Source organism: Atractosteus spatula, chromosome 25 (genome assembly GCF_055471065.1).
Source record: "Atractosteus spatula isolate fAtrSpa1 chromosome 25, fAtrSpa1.hap1, whole genome shotgun sequence".
Taxonomy (NCBI): Eukaryota; Metazoa; Chordata; class Actinopteri; order Semionotiformes; family Lepisosteidae; genus Atractosteus; species Atractosteus spatula.
Genome location: NC_142730.1, coordinates 8,638,309 through 8,653,610, shown reverse-complemented (window position 1 = coordinate 8,653,610; position 15,302 = coordinate 8,638,309). Strand labels below are relative to the sequence as shown.

General features: G+C 49.3%; 1 protein-coding gene across 3 annotated transcripts; it reads left to right on the top strand.

The window, feature by feature from the left end:
* Positions 1–1,611: 1,611 nt before the first annotated feature.
* On the top strand, positions 1,612–14,078 carry rfx5 (regulatory factor X, 5). 3 transcript variants are annotated; one of them, XM_088904929.1, is made up of 10 exons: positions 1,612–1,645; positions 3,922–4,086; positions 4,984–5,017; positions 5,121–5,203; positions 6,477–6,602; positions 7,026–7,142; positions 8,023–8,101; positions 8,940–9,138; positions 9,458–9,549; positions 10,693–14,078. In XM_088904929.1, the coding sequence occupies exons 2-10, from the start codon at positions 3,977–3,979 to the stop codon at positions 11,797–11,799; spliced, it is 1,947 nt and encodes a 648-aa protein (XP_088761055.1). In that variant the 5' UTR covers positions 1,612–1,645; positions 3,922–3,976; the 3' UTR covers positions 11,800–14,078. The 3 variants fall into 3 exon arrangements, with proteins under 3 accessions (XP_088761055.1, XP_088761056.1, XP_088761054.1); XM_088904930.1 differs by lacking the exon at positions 1,612–1,645 and adding an exon at positions 2,124–2,209 and having other exon boundaries at positions 6,480–6,602; XM_088904928.1 differs by lacking the exon at positions 1,612–1,645 and adding an exon at positions 2,124–2,209.
* Positions 14,079–15,302: the final 1,224 nt, after the last annotated feature.

Below are 15,302 nucleotides of genomic sequence, written 5' to 3'. Positions count from 1 at the left end.
GGCCATGATGGGTAAAGACCAGGGGAAATTTTGGCCAGGACACCGGGGTAACACCCCTACTCTTCTCAAGAAACGCCCTGGGATTTTTAATGACCAGAATGAGTCAGAATTTTGGTTTTCCATCTCATCCAAAGGACGGTGCCGGTTTTTCCACCTTTGTCCCCATCACTACACTGGGGCATTAGAACCCACACAGACGGCTGGGTGAGCGCCCCCTACTGGTCACACTAACACCTCTTCCAGCAGCAGCCTCAGCTTTCCCAGGAGTCTCCCATCCAGGTACTGACCAGACTCACACCTGCTGAGCTCTAGTGGGCTGCCGGCTGGGACTTCCAGGGTGAACTAGCTGCTGGCATATTAAATGTTTGAAATAATGACATTTTTTGCAGTTTTTTTCTGTGTGTGTTTAACAACAGGTCTTCAGGCAGGATGCTTCAATAATGGTGCTTATTTAAGGTGGATGATGTGCTTGACCTCATGATGTCACAGGCTCCTCCCTCGCCTCTACACACCCCTTTAAACTCCTCCCATTGTTTGACCCCGCCCACTATGTTATCCCCACCCATAATCACCACGCCCCCCCCGTCTGCTGCATATCATTGGCTGACATTTGCCCCACCTACTCTCAAATAGCCAATGCCTGGTCAAGTTGGTTTGAATGGATACACTTGGGCAATAAGACCCACTTCCCAGGAGACAACACTATTTTGGAATATACAGAATAAGATATTTCTTAATGTCTTTTGTATTATATTTTTGATAACCAAAAAAATACACTTTGCTCAGTGCTTTATAGTACAATTACTGAGGATCAGGACTTTGGACGTAGCACAGAAATATTACAATCATTATGATTCAATTGTTTATTTAACTGCATCATTGTTATATTGTTATAACTTCTGCTGAAGAGGCTTCCACTGCAGGAAAAAAATTATCATCTACTTGACTATAATTTATGTGGACAGAACAACAGAAAGACTTCTTAAAAACGGTAAGAATGGGTATTTGTAGTTTAAAAAATATCAACGTATAAACGTTTACTAAACCATGCATGGATAGATGCACGTACCGCCCTGTTGTTGCTATGCAGCGTGAAAGAAATATTACATATACATATATTTGCAATAAAATACAGTTAATATATAATGGACAGTTAATATGTCCAAGTGTGTGTGTATAAATACAATTAATTTTGGATATCAAAGACATTGAGGGTGGTGTAAACACGCTTCTGTACACGCTGCAGCACTTCCTGTAATGCAAAGTAAATTTATTTCGTTGCCTTTAAAGAAATTCTGCGCAGTGAAAGTTGCGCTCGGCTTCCTTCTTGTCCGCGCGGTACTCCGCGACCCATCCTTTCTAAAACCCAATCAAGTCCCTGTTACTAGGCAGATTACCATTGGCGATTCGAGCGACCCCGTTACTGGGCAGATCAGCGCCGGCTGCCCAATCGGAATAAAGATTTTGAAAAAAATAAAAAGGCGCAACCAATCGATTTAAAGGTGCGTACTGTATCCGAGTAGACAACGTCCCCAAAGCCAATCAGAATACCGTTTATTCAGTAGTCAGGCAGACACGACGGAAACTGTCCAATCACAAAAAAAGCGAAAGGGGATTTTTGCAGTATTCGCTAGCTTTGAGTCAGGTACTTTCTTATTTTCTTTTTTTCAAATAACATAATACACATATTTTGGGGGAAAAATAAAAACTGCTTTGTGTGAACATATTTCGCAGGAATAGTTATTAAAGTTAATGTAAATTTAAACCTCGTGGCGTTTGCGCTAAACCGTAGCTAGCCGGACGAAACAGCAGTAGCTCCAATGAAGATTTGATCTCTATAATGTCGTGTCATCGCAACAAATAAGACATTTTTTTAACGAGCGCACAAGTGCTTAAGTGTGTGCCAATGCTCACAGGCGAGCATGGCAGCAAAATTAGGAGCCGTGTCTGTCGCATTTTGTGTCAGGACGCACGACCTCGGCAGCGTTAGCGCACATGTGAATGTTTTCTCACACACACTACCGTGAGAGGGGCGGGGGGACATCAAAAAAAAGTTCTGAATTTGCCGGAGTAGCTGAATTGATTTCACACGGCACAATAAAAACGACTCGTCGGGCCGAAAGGTTAAAAAGCGGTTGAATTCAATGAGAGTTTCTTGGCTGACTGTGTAGCGGGTCGGCGGCACTCGCAACTTGGGCAGTGAAACGGGGTGAGTGTTATAACCTTCAGCGGAGGTGTTTTTTTTAAAGAAACCCCCCTCCCAAGTGAAGGCATTTCCCCCTCCCCGTAAAAACAAACGTTAAATCAAATCACGCTGCTGGCTCACGAAAGCCCATCTCAAATACCGGGACGACCAAACACGCCGCTGTTAGCTTTAACACTTCAGCGTTTTCGGAGGGGTTAGGAGTGTTTTTTGGGGGGGTGTTCGTGGGAGGGGAAGCGGTCTAAACTCGAACGAAGATGCCGCTTTCCGTCGGCATCGGCGGCGGGGTGTTGTCGGAGTTGTGGCACGGTTGCGGGTGGGAGTGGCTGCCGCCGCCTGTGTGGCGATGGCAGCTCACTCCCATCTCTCATTCAGAAAGTGGCGGCGACTTTCTTTTGGAGGGAAATCGGCCGGCGTCGGCTGCGCAGTATCGCTACGTTTGAACACCGACTGGTCTTGCCCCGGCACGGCCAAAGGGGCCAAGGGGGCGAGCGGTTTCTGCATCCGAAACACTTCACGCCGAGCTAGTCCCGGCTAGGTCGCAAGGTCGTCTTTTGAAAAGCTCCGGCGTCTATACCGACGCCGCTTGAGGAATTCACCTGCCGGTTCCCGGGCTTCTTTCTGGCCGTTTTTTTTTTAAAAAAAGGATCCGTTACTGACCCGAACGCGGAGGTAACTCACGCGCGCTGCGCACCTCGCGTGGCACCTGCTTCCTTTTCCCGCTGCGGAACTACCTGTAAGACGCGTCTCGTGGGAAGGATTTTAAACTGCTTTAGAATTAAAATAAAACGTTTTTTTTTAAAAAATAAAGAATCCCGCGGCCTGGTCGTCGGTTATTACAGCTTTGGCCACACGTGAGCTCGGAACGAGGGGAGAGAGGGAATTGAGTGGAACTAATTTCTGTGAAGTGAATGCAGTATTAGTGCCGCATCCAGACAGCAGTATCTTACGAAATCTTTATACAAAATCAGCAACAGGCGAACCTCAGGTTTATAGAGAGGGAGCTGAGGAAGGACACCTAAATTATTTCACAAACCGCTCGTAGCAATGCTGCTGAAAAGGGTTTTTTGAGCAAGGTTAGCTCAACTTTGTCCTTTTTTTATAACACCACGAAATCTTCCCCACAGGGTCACGCATGTAGTCCGTCTCTGCTACCGCCCCCCTTTTCATTGACAAACCACGCAAGTCCGACTAATGGCTTGAACCGCCGCTGAGAGGAGACCTTATACTTCACACTTCATTTTAACTCCAGTTTGCCGGTGTGATCGGAAGCAGAAGCGGTCACGTTAGAATTAGGAGTTACAGTACTGGCGGTGCTGTTGGCTGTAGTCTTATAATAAGACAGCAATATAATAATATAGTTGACTTTGAATCACAGTAATGGATAAAGTAGGAAGAAATCATCCTGGATGATCCTGTTTGAAGAGCGAATTGGCTCTGTACTGTAAGCCGGTGTTGAGCACTGGTGAAGCTCGGGCAGTCGTCATCCTGCGCCTCGTCTTGGCCCACCCTGTGGCCTGGGCATATGGGCTACTGCAGCTGGGATAGCCTGCTGTGATGTGTCATTGCAAGGATGAAACTGGTCAAAATAAGCCTTATTTACAAAACAGGGAGGGGATCAGTCGGAACCCGTGACTGGAAGATGGGCCCAAAGAGCAGGAGAGCCAGGCGACGTGGCACTGTGACCCATGTGTTTTTTTTTGTGTGACCCGCTTCAGTTCCAGGTTCCCAGGGGCTCCTGGATGCTGGTGTCCGTGGCGACGTGCCGGAAGCATGGCGGACGACGGCCCCCAGGCGGCGAGCTCCAAGAGGGGCGGGCTCCCGGCGCCGGAGGGCGACACCGAGCCCAACATGCTGCTGCAGAAACTGAAGAGCAGCATCTCGTAAGCCGCCCGCGCTCGGCCGCGCCAGCTGGTGATCTTGAAGGGCAGCTGCAGGCCCGAGTTTTCAGACCGGTTATGAAATCTAACGGAATAAATTTGTGGATGTCATAGAAATCAAAGTGTGCAAATTACAAATCGAGCACCAAAAAAAATGACCTTGGTGAAAGTACTGTAAGTCTGCATGGTGTCACAAACTTGCATTTGAGTTCATGCGAGTAGCCCTTCCTGCTCACTAGTCACTGTAATGACTAGTGTACTGTGATGTACAAGCAAATGAGTATGGGTTGTGCAGCAGACATTTCACTGCAGAAATGTTCCAATGTGATCTGGATGCAGAGTTAACAAGTAAGTTCCAGTTATCTGCAAAAAAGTCTCAAAGTCGAGAGATTGGCATTAGTATTTCTGTCGGATTAAAAGACCTGTATTCACAAGCCTGCTTGTTTACGGTTTAAAAGGGCCGCGTCACGTCACTGGAAGTTTTGTTGCTCCATTCTGAATCGCAGAATATAGTGCTGCACATACCTGGAAATTTTTTCTTTCATTTTGGCACTCATCAACGGCGATTCTTTCTGACCCCGAAATATGAAAATAACGTTGCAGTTCCCCCTTTAAGTTTGTACCACACAAATGTGTCAGCTGCTTTTCACTGTCAGCATAGAGATTCACTGAAACACACAGTTTGACCTAAACATTTGCCCACAACTGAATTAAGATCCTATCCAACATCAGAACAAGTAATACAGTCTTTCATAGGGAAGAAAATGTAATGTCAAATTGTAATAAGAAATGAATCAAACCTTGAAAAAGCACAGCTAGTAATAGCAAAGGCATGGTATTCCTTTATTGTGTAGACAGAACTGGTGTATGATGACCCTTTTCATTATTTTTTGGTTACAGCAAGAATATCCAGACTAAAGTGGATTCGATCCTGGTAAGTTTAACGGTACTGGGCTGCCGAGGAACGTGTTTCTGTGCCCGTCGGTCCCGACTCCAGGCTGTCTCACTCGGTGTCTGTCTGGATTCTGTCTCCACAGCAGGACGTACAGAGGTTCTCCGACAACGACAAGCTGTACCTGTACCTGCAGCTGCCCTCTGGCCCCAACGCCGGAGAGAAGAGGTACTGTATGCGCTGCCGTTCGCATGCTCTGCGCCCCCATTTTTTGGTCTTTGGTTCCCCATTTTGGAATCTTCCATTCCAAAATGGTGTCCACCCAAATACCAAAAAAAAAGGGTGAGCCAGTCCCCATGGTCTTCTCCTCAAGCTGTGGTGTGAGTATGTGAACCTTTTTCTCCTTCGTTTGCATCAGGCCCTGCCTGGAGCCCAGCACCAAGCTCTTCCGACATCTCTGTGTTTTTGACTGCTCCATGTCTGAGCTCGGTCTTGTGCCACTTTTGCTTAATCAGTGCATCAGGGCTGCTGGTTTTAAACTGATAGAGCTCTGATACGAGGCATGGTGGTGCTGTGGTCAGCATTTCTGCCTTCCAGCTTGGGATAGCTGTGTGGAGTCTGCATCTGTCTTTTTTTTCACTCGCAGGATATGATCCCATTACTAGCTACTGAACCACTTAGAGAGAGCAGAATGAGCTGCGGCTTCCTCTCCTCTTATTTGTGACCTTTCTGGTATCCTGCAATTGCAGAATATTCTGCCAAGTACAGCATAATCTTCCTAATTCCTCCCTTGATACCACAGGCTGAGTTAAACACTTCTAAATTATTATTAGACGCTTTATTTGGGTTCTGCAGTAAGCATTTACAGATAGTTGGCCAGCTGATACAGCAGCTGAAAAAGCCGTGTTTTGGAGCAGTGCATCGTGGTGCGCGTACAGATGAGACCATGTTCCCATGGACCTGGGGGTGGCCACTCTTGGTCCCAGAGGGCCAGTGTGTCTGCAGGTTCTCAGTCCAACTCAGCCCTGTTAATAATTCATTCAGTTAGTTATTGCCTTAATTGGAGGGATTTACCAACTTCTCCCAGCTCTTCTGTTGCTGCTGCGTTTGAAGAGACTTTGAAACACTGCAGACACACGGGCTCTCAGGGACTGTGAATGGACGCACTATATGACACCTCTGCCCTGGGCACAAACCTGAGCCTAGCCCGGGAGAGGACAGATACAAACCATCATGCACACAGACTTTGATCACACTGAGCCGATAATGTGCCATCCGTCACACGCTGCCTTGGTCAATTGGAACTTGCCCCCTGTGGTGAACCGGTTCTAACTGATCCCCGGCGTCTGACTTTCAGGTTGGAGCTGTTTAAATGAGACCAGTTCCTTAAGCTTAATAAGCTCCCCATCTTTTAAACACAGCGGTATGGTCGCATTTGTCCCTGCAGCCCTTCCTCCCTGGAGGGTGGTGAGTGATGTTGTATGCGTTTGTGTGTGTTGAGCAGCAGCAGTGACTCCAGCTCCTTCAGCACAGCGGACCAGCTGCACACCTGTAACTGGATCCGGAGTCACCTGGAGGAGCACGCCGACACCTGCCTGCCCAAGCAGGATGTGTACGAGACCTACAGGTGAGCCTGCCGAAACACGGACTCATCCGTTCCCCATCACGAGCTTCCAAACAGGAGGAATGCGTATTCCAGTTGCTACTAGCTGAATGAACCAAGGATTTTATCCAGCTCTTCCTTGAACAGTCTCGGGGAATTTGGATTAACAACATGACTGCACACCACCTGGAGAAAGTCTGTGTGAACATGCAGAGAGAACGGTGCTTTTTCTGAAATCACACCCAGGATCAGACCTGAGGTGGTGACAGGAACTGAGGCCAGTCTCCCACGATCGGCTTTAGTGACTTTATAAGACCATTTCACGGAAAGAGAGCTTTTGAAATGTCAGAAGTACCTCTTCCACTCTCCCCCTAAGGCTGTCTGTGTTTCTTCATTCCATGCCTCTTAAATGTTTTTTTTTCCCCATGATTCATTTCTTCCTCTTAGGAAACACTGTGAAAACCTCCAGTACCGAGCCCTGAGCGCCGCAAACTTCGGGAAGATCATCCGGGACATTTTCCCCAACATTAAAGCCAGGAGGCTAGGTGGAAGAGGGCAGTCCAAATATCCTTTGAGCTGATGGCGGGGTTCGGGGTTTCTGAGAGGGGTTAGTGTGAAAGCAGAGTCATAGCGCTCCAAAAGACTGTTGCCACCACATGCTTCTGGAATTACATAGACTGATGGCTCTGTGATCTGTCCAAAAAAGAAGAGGCTTCACAGAGATTAGGACACATGAGAGAATACAGATGGAAGTGCTCCACTAACACACTAACACTAAAATGTGTTACAAAATTTACAGGTAAAAAAATCAGATTAAAAGAAGCTGACACTATTTTGTGACACTGGTATTTAAAATTAAAAGTGATAGTGTGATTTATGCTTTTTATATTATTTGATAAGATTTCAGATATTTTGGCCAGAGCCACGATGGTGATGCTAAGTGAGTGCTGTGCTGCCTACACTGGAATTTGACGTAGGTTTTGTGTTCTGCATGATGGGTCCTTAAAACACAGACCGTCCACCCTCAGCTGTTGCACTGTTGAAGCTTCAGCAGGGGCTGGATCGGCCAAGATTTCATGCAGGTCCAAATCCTTGGTTCTGGTCCGCATGCTGACTGACAGCAGCCTGGGACTGCCTTATTCCAGTCCACTAATCCTTAACTGCACAGAATCAGGCTCCTCAACTCGTGGTCCTGCTGCACCCCTTGGTTTTCCATGTTTCAATGCAGTGCATCCTTTCATTAATGTATTAACAGATAATCAGATTATTGCACGATTCTGTATCATTTGTTAAAAGGTACAGCAGCATAAGCAGGCACTTGTCGTGTTGAGGACAAAAGGCCGCAGTGGTTTGGAATGTGTGCTGCTGTTAGCGTGTTCTACACACAGCTGTGATGTATGTGTGTATGTGGTGCACTTGGGATCCTTGACTCACTTCCTGGCACGTATTGCTATAGCGGGATTCGCCGGAAGACAGTTCTGAACATGCCCCTGCTACCTAATCTGGACCTGAAGAACGACCCGGTAAGATTTCCTTCACCTCTCCTGCCACACTGCGCAGCCGTTGGCTTGCACAGCCCTTTCTGGGGCAGGAGGACATGCAGGCCTTTGAGTATTGGTGAAAGATGACCCCGTGCTGTCCGATAAGAGAGCAGAAGGAAACTGTCGTGTGTGGACAAGAAGCACACAAGCTCACAGAGGCTTCTGTAGCCAAGGAAATGTGTGGCGCTAATCCACCTACCTACATGAACCTCTATCGGCAGATACTGAGGAGGTGACCTGTGATGAAGTACTATCACATCCACAGGAGGTCTTGCGCTCTCTTTTTGCTTAGCACTTGAATTTAATAATGTAGTTTTCATTATGTAATTACCATTTATGAAGCTGCCCCTGTATTATATGCACACTTATATATTACACAGGGAGAAGGAAGCCCGCTTTTCAGAACCACTAGTCTTTTGACACTCTATGAGCTCTGCAGCACCTTGCAGGAGAGTCACCTCTGATTGGAGGAGCAGCGAGTCTGTTACTGATGTCACAGGAAGCACGCAGGCACCTTGCTCCTCCCAGGGATCACTGTTAAACTGAACCCCTGGTGAAATCCCAGTCCCCTTATGACATGGACCAGACTTGATTTGGTGAGATGTAGACAAGAGGGCTCAGCCTCCGCTTTGCGTTACGCAAACACCTTTACTGGTTGAATCTCAAGCACCTCAATTCAATTAAAATTCTTTATTCTTCCCCAGGGGGGCAGTTTAAAAATGCTCAATCAGGAGCATGTCACCGAGACGCAGTGACAGACACGGAGAGTGAGATCTGGCGGTGACAGTGTTTTCTCCACTTTCCTCTCTCTCCGGCGCAGTCGGAGCTGACAGAGCTGGTGCAGACCTACAACCAGGAGGTGACGGAGGCCGCCTGCGAGCTGATCTGCGACTGGGCCGAGAAGATCCTGAAGCGGTCCTTTGACACGGTGGTGGAGATCGCCCGCTTCCTGGTACAGGAGCACATTGTCAACCCGCGCTGCAGCCAGGCAGAGCTCATCACCTCCGCCGCGCTGGCCGGTCAGTGCCCCCTGTCTCCCACCTGCAGGCTTTCATAGGAGCATAAGAGCGTCTGCAGACGAGAGGACTGTATTTGACTCACCTAGCTCAGTTAGTCACCTGTAGCTAACTGATCTGAGGATCTTATCCAGCCTTTCTTAAAAGAGCCCAGCATATCAGCTTTGACAGCACGACTTGGGTATCTTATTCCAGACATACACAATGCTTTGTGTAATGGCATGCCATTCATTCTCAGTGTTAAATGCACTTCATTTCCACTGTTATTTCCTGTATCAGTGGCTCAGAGCTGAGCTAATCGGCCTCCCTTTGTGTTCTGCAGGAGGTCCAGCGAAGCCTTTCAAGGCGATGAAGGGTCAGCTGCCCTCCAGAAGCAGTGGGACAGAGGGAGAGGGGAGCGGCCCAGAGGCAAAGGTGTTGCACCTGTCCTTTTTTTCTTTGGGGGCTTTACAAGATGAGTCCAACAACAAAACAATATTTCCTCCACCCAGCACAAAATGGTTCTCCCCTCCCACATTTCTTCCTCAGGTTGTCCACAGATCCTGTCACACAGCTAAAAGCGAGCCCCTGTGCTAGAAGACAGCACCCCTACACTGTCCCCCCTGTCCAGAGCTCTGTTTGAATGCTGTCAGGACAGGCCAGGATCCCGTGATGGCCGGAGTGCAGATGTGGGCACTCCCAGTGTGGCACCAAGGGGTTTTTAGACAGACCCGCCAGTCAGACCCCTTTCTGCTGCTGAGAGAGGCCCAGATTAGATTCGTAATTAGAGTGTCAGGTGTGAAGAGGGACTATTCCAGTTCAGAACAAGGGAATAGACAAGAGGCTTATTTCCTGCTGCACCTCATATACAAACACGCCGGAGTCAGTTACTCCTGAGTGGAGAAAAATGCAGACACTCAGAACCCTTGGTTGAGCCCAGTGCCCTAATTATTCATCCAGGGGTCACTGCAACTGGCAGGGTGAAGTACATAAGTATGTACATAAGTCAGGCAAAAACAGCTGCCTCCTGTGACTTGCTGGTTGATTGCAAGAGTTCCTGTACTATAAAAGTAATTAACAATTTAATTTTGCAATTTCATATGGAGTCTCTGATTAGGACGTGCCCTAGCTCTCTTGTTTTGAGACCTGAAGCTACTCGTCTCATTACTGCCACCTCCTGGTGACTTCACCACACAAGTATCCATCACTCTTCTTATCCGCTCATCTGGTACGGGGTTCCAGGGGAGGCATGGCGCAAGGCAGGACAGTGCAGGGCACACTGATACACACACTCACACCAGGGCCAATTTCCCAGGAGCCAGTTAACCCATCAGCACGTCTTTGAACTGTGGGAGGAAACCAGAACACCTGGAGGAAACCCACACAAACACAGGGAGAACATACAGACTCCACACAGACAGCACCCTAGGTCAGGAATTGTACCCAGGGCAATGCTGACCCCTGTGCCACCGTGCTGCCCTGTACTGGTTTCCAGTCGCTACAACAGCAGAGAGCAGTGGAAGAGAAGTCGTGGCTCGGGAGCAGCACTCAGGATGCCCGTGTCTTGTGTTTCTGCAGGACAGGGATGGCGGAGAGCGGGCAGTGCCAGGCAAGCAGCCCTCTGGCGATAAGGCCGGGAAGGGCTCTGAGGGCAGCAAGGCGGCGGGCCGTGACTCGCAGGTGGAGGCGGTGATGAAGAGGTTCCCCCAGCTGCTGCCGCGCGCCCCAGCCCTGGAGAAGACCCACGTGACGGTCCGCTCCTCGCCCCCCACCCTGGCACCGAAGGAGCCGGGGGGCGTGAATTTGACCCTTCCCATCGCCATGGCCACCCTGCCCCCGCAGCAGGCGGCCCCGCTGCCCGTCTTCAACATGTTCCTGCCCCCGGCCGCCGTCCGCCTCCCGTACTCGGAGAAAGAGAAGCCCGCGGGCGCCCCTGCGGCCCCGGCGCCGGGGGTGGTCCAGAGGGCCCGTCCTCCGGCGCCCAAGCGGGCCGCCGAGCCAGCTGTGGGCGAGCCGGGCCCGACTCTGCCCAGGAGGAAGAGGGGGCGCCCGAGGAAGCCGCGGCCGGAGGAGGCCGGGCAGCCCCCCCCGGCCCAGCCCCCTACCGGAGGGGTCATCCAGAAGGCCCTGCCCGCCGCCCAGCCCCCCCCGCCGGTCACCGACATCCTGGAGATTGTGATACAGGACCAGGAGGGGGGCGTGCTGACCACCCTGCCCCCCGGCCTGGAGGTGCAGGGGCAGCCCATCCACCACGCCGTGGAGCTCGCTGCCGAGACGGCCCAGGAGCCCGGCGGCCACCTCCTTCAGGTCTACCCGCCCAGCGCCAGCGCCCACCCCCTCCAGGAGGGTCCCCAGGCGCCCCTGGGGCTCCACGGAGCCGGCGAGTCCCTGAGAGGAGTCCAGCTCGGCCAGGGCTGGGAGGACAGCCGGGCCAAAGTGGAGGTGATCCGGAGAGCCCCGCTGGCGAGGGAAGAGGGGGCCGGGCCCGGGGTCCAGGGGCAAGTCCTGGCATCCCTGCTGGAGGAGAAGCAGAAGCAGGAGATCGGCCTGACCGAGGCGGCACAGACGGCGGCCGCCGGCATCGGCTGCTCCTTTCCTGTCCCTGCCTCTGCGACCCAGCAGGAGCTGCCCCGTCTGCCCACACCCCCGTCTCTCCTCTCTAACCAGGCACCCTCAGAGGGCTAACAGGGCAGCCGTCCTCCCCCCGGTTAACGTCCAGGACAGGTTGGGTCTCAGGCTGGCCCCCCCTCTCTCCCTCAAGCATCCTGGGCAGTGGGATGAGCTCTTCCCTTCCTCTTCCTGCCGTGTGGGAGTCGCCTCTCTGGCCAAAGGGATCTGAAGTGAAGTACGAGGGAGGGTACAGAATTCTTTATTTTGTCGTTGTCTTCTTTCCTCCTGTACACAAAATGGGGTGCGCTCCTATCCACCACCCCAACAAATGTTCAGCACATACAGGACAGGAGTTATTGTTGGTGCGATTTAAAATAGCACAAGGATTCACTGCCCTGATGATCCATACCCTGCTTGTGATGGTGAGTCTGTTTCAATCTGTGTTGCTGTATTAATCCATACCATCGCCGGTGGGTGTCAAGGTGCTGTCAGCTGATTCAGAGGTGCTCTAGCGCCCCAGACTTGGCACAGCAGTCCACTCCTACCTCAGGTCCTTCATGGAACAAGCACGCTGCATTTCAAAAAGATCTGAGGGGGAATGTCATGCCCACGTGTGACCGAACAAGCTGTACCTCCAATTCTCACCAGCAGAGGTCACTCTAAACCACATAGAATCTGTAGCCCTCAAGGATTACGGTGGACAAGTACCTGAGTACCACGTGACTGTGGTAGGACCAGGGTTGGGCACCCCAGCTGTAGACAGTTCCTGTAGAAAAATCCCCACAGTGCCCACTGTGAAAATCAGAAGTATAATAACCTGTCTGTGGTCACTTCATAAAGCCCTATTCCATGCAGCAGTAGTGGAGACTTGTTTTCACTGAAAATTGGGTTTATTTTTTCAAATCTGTATCAAAGATCAATGTTAATTTATTCAGAAGCATTTCTGAAGCAGAAAAAGACAGAAGTGTTTTTTCCCCCCGTTTTGGAAAAGCTGGCATCTTCCTGCATGAAAGGGTTTAGATAGATGGTAGCATTTATAAGATAAGACTTTATTGGCCATATACAATTTCTTGCATTTGGAATTTGTCTTTTCGCAGACCCTAGCTTGCTCTCCATGAGACACACAGACAGGGAGAGAAGCTGGGGGTCAGAGCACAGGGTCAGCCATTTATATGGCACCCCTGGAGCAGTTGGGGTGAAGGGCCTTGCTCAGGGGCCCACCGGAGTAGGATTCCTCTGTTGGCCGCGGGATTTGAACTGGCAACCTTCCAGCCACAGGCGCAGATCCTGAGCCCCAGAGCCACCTCTCCGCTCATTTGTCCTTTAAGATGAATGTGGGGGGGGGTTGAAATGTCACCGTGAACTCCAGCTTTACTCTCCACAGGCTCCTTTCCTTCTCATAGAAAACCAACAGTGATGTTGTTTGGGGGTATTAACGATACCATGCATGTGTGTAGTTATACGTGTATAGATTTGTGTAAATGTGTACATATAGGTGTTGGCACATACGTACATATCTCTGGTCTGCTTTGGGGGAAGGGTGGGCAGTCTTCAGCTGAGCACCAGACTCTTCTGTGCATGTCGTGCAGGTGGGTCAAGGGGCTGTTGCACGTTTCCTCTGAAGGGGAAGGTGTGCTGGAAGGCAGCTGTGCTCTTGCCGAGTGTGCTCAGAACCAGCCTCAGGAGTCCTGCTTTAACTCGGGCCCGACCTGTCCTTAATCTCTCCAGCAGGAGAGTGAGGTCTTCCTTTGAGAATTTACAATTGATCCCTCTAAAAGGCTACCGTACATTGTGGGCACTATGTTGGTCAGCATCATTTTGACTGATTATGTTCCTTAAATTTGTTGCAAATAAAAAAAAAACACTTCTTAGAGGGGCGACAGATTCTGAACGGGCTGGACATGGTCCATGTGAACCGTCTTAAAAGCAGAGTTTAGCACATGCTAGGATGTGACTCTTCGTGGTACTTCAGTTCAGTTCCTTAAAAGGCAGCTCTGACTTCAAAGTACCATGTCTAAAACTAATAATGAATAATGTTTTTTTTTCTGTTGAACGTATAAGTCGTTTTCCATTTTGGGCAAAAAACAAATGTGTGTCTTGCACTTTATTTTTTATCAAAAGATAAAATTGTGTGTTTTTACCAGTGTGCACATAAAGTTAAAAAAAAGCTTATTTTGAAGAAACATTATAGCACCTTATGTGTTGGTCATTTTCTAAAACAAAGTTTGCTTTAATCTGGTGGTCTTATATTCACAATTTAATATTCTCATATCAGTTTCTTTGAAAAATAATGCCAAGAAATGTGAATATATTTTCGTAACCCATTCTAAATAAATGTTATGTATTTAAACTCTTGCGAGATGCATTGGTTTTTGTACACATATGATTTACTAAAAACTCTGAATTATAGGAATAGATAATGTAACTCATGGCTTTATCCAAGGCAACCTACATTTAGAGTGATTGCTGAACTAGAAAAAATCCAGGTTCCACAGCTTTATACTCTAGATCAAATGTGGATACAGGACATCTTGTTATAAGCACTCTGTCCTGATATAGACCTGGAAACTAGTGTAGAATTAGCACAGAAGCGTTAATCTGGGCAAAGATGCCTCACTGGGGATCAGTTTTTTTTCTTGTGCGCCTTTATTCTACCATTTTATATATAACACCCCCAGCTAGAAAGAAGTCGTGTCATAGCCAAGTGCCTATTACACCATGCTGGCCGTCTCGCAAACAATACTTGTGGTAGCTCTGGTGTGTTTTAACATACAGAGTGATGGGGAAAGAGCAGATCACTGTATTGGCCACCTACAATTTCTTTTAGAGATTTGTCTTTTCGCAGACCCCAGCTTGCTCTCCATGAGACACACAGACGGGGAGAGAAGCTGGGGGTCAGAGCGCAGGGTCAGCCATTCTACAGCGCCCCTGGAGCAGCTGGGGTGAAGGGCCTTGCTCAGGGGCCCAACAGAGTAGGATTCCTCTGCTGGTCAGGATTTAAACCAGCAACCTTCCAGCCACAGGCACAGATCCTGAACCACAGAGCCACCCCACCACCCAAATGTATGGTGTGCTGTGTTGTGTCTTTTACCTGCCTGCTGAGCAAGTTTCTCACCTGGGACCATAAAGTAAGGTGAGTAAGGGGGTCGCTTTTTAACGAGTACATTTGAAAATAAAATAAAATCCCAAGCTTCTGAGTAAAACAAAAATAGCAAATATTCCAGTCGAGCAACCCGTTAGCTCAGAAAAGGCTTCAATTAAGTGACTGAAGGGACAGCAGGGGTGTAGACATCAAGGTGCAGGATTGGCACTCGTGTCTCGGGTGTTTGATCGAGACCCTCCCTGCCTATATTTGTGTAAAAAAACACCTCCTGTTCTGAGTCTTAAACACGCTTCCAGTGTCCACGCATGTCTCCCTCATCGTGATTCACTGCCGAAACGCTAGTACCCACGGGGTGGTGAAACTGTTCTTTGTGTCTACGAGTTCTAGAGACACACCTCCTTACCATCTGTTTTGTCTGAAAAGCTTGCTTGCATCCAACTAATCACTACCGTAGCCAATTAAAGACGCTCCCACA

Coding starts and splice junctions, on each gene's coding strand:
- rfx5 (XM_088904929.1), top strand. CDS start 3,977: ATGGCGGACGACGGCCCCCAGGCGGCGAGCTCCAAGAGGGGCGGGCTC. Junction 8,102..8,939: donor TGGACCTGAAGAACGACCCG/GTAAGATTTCCT, acceptor TCTCCGGCGCAG/TCGGAGCTGACAGAGCTGGT. Junction 9,550..10,692: donor GGAGCGGCCCAGAGGCAAAG/GTGTTGCACCTG, acceptor GTGTTTCTGCAG/GACAGGGATGGCGGAGAGCG.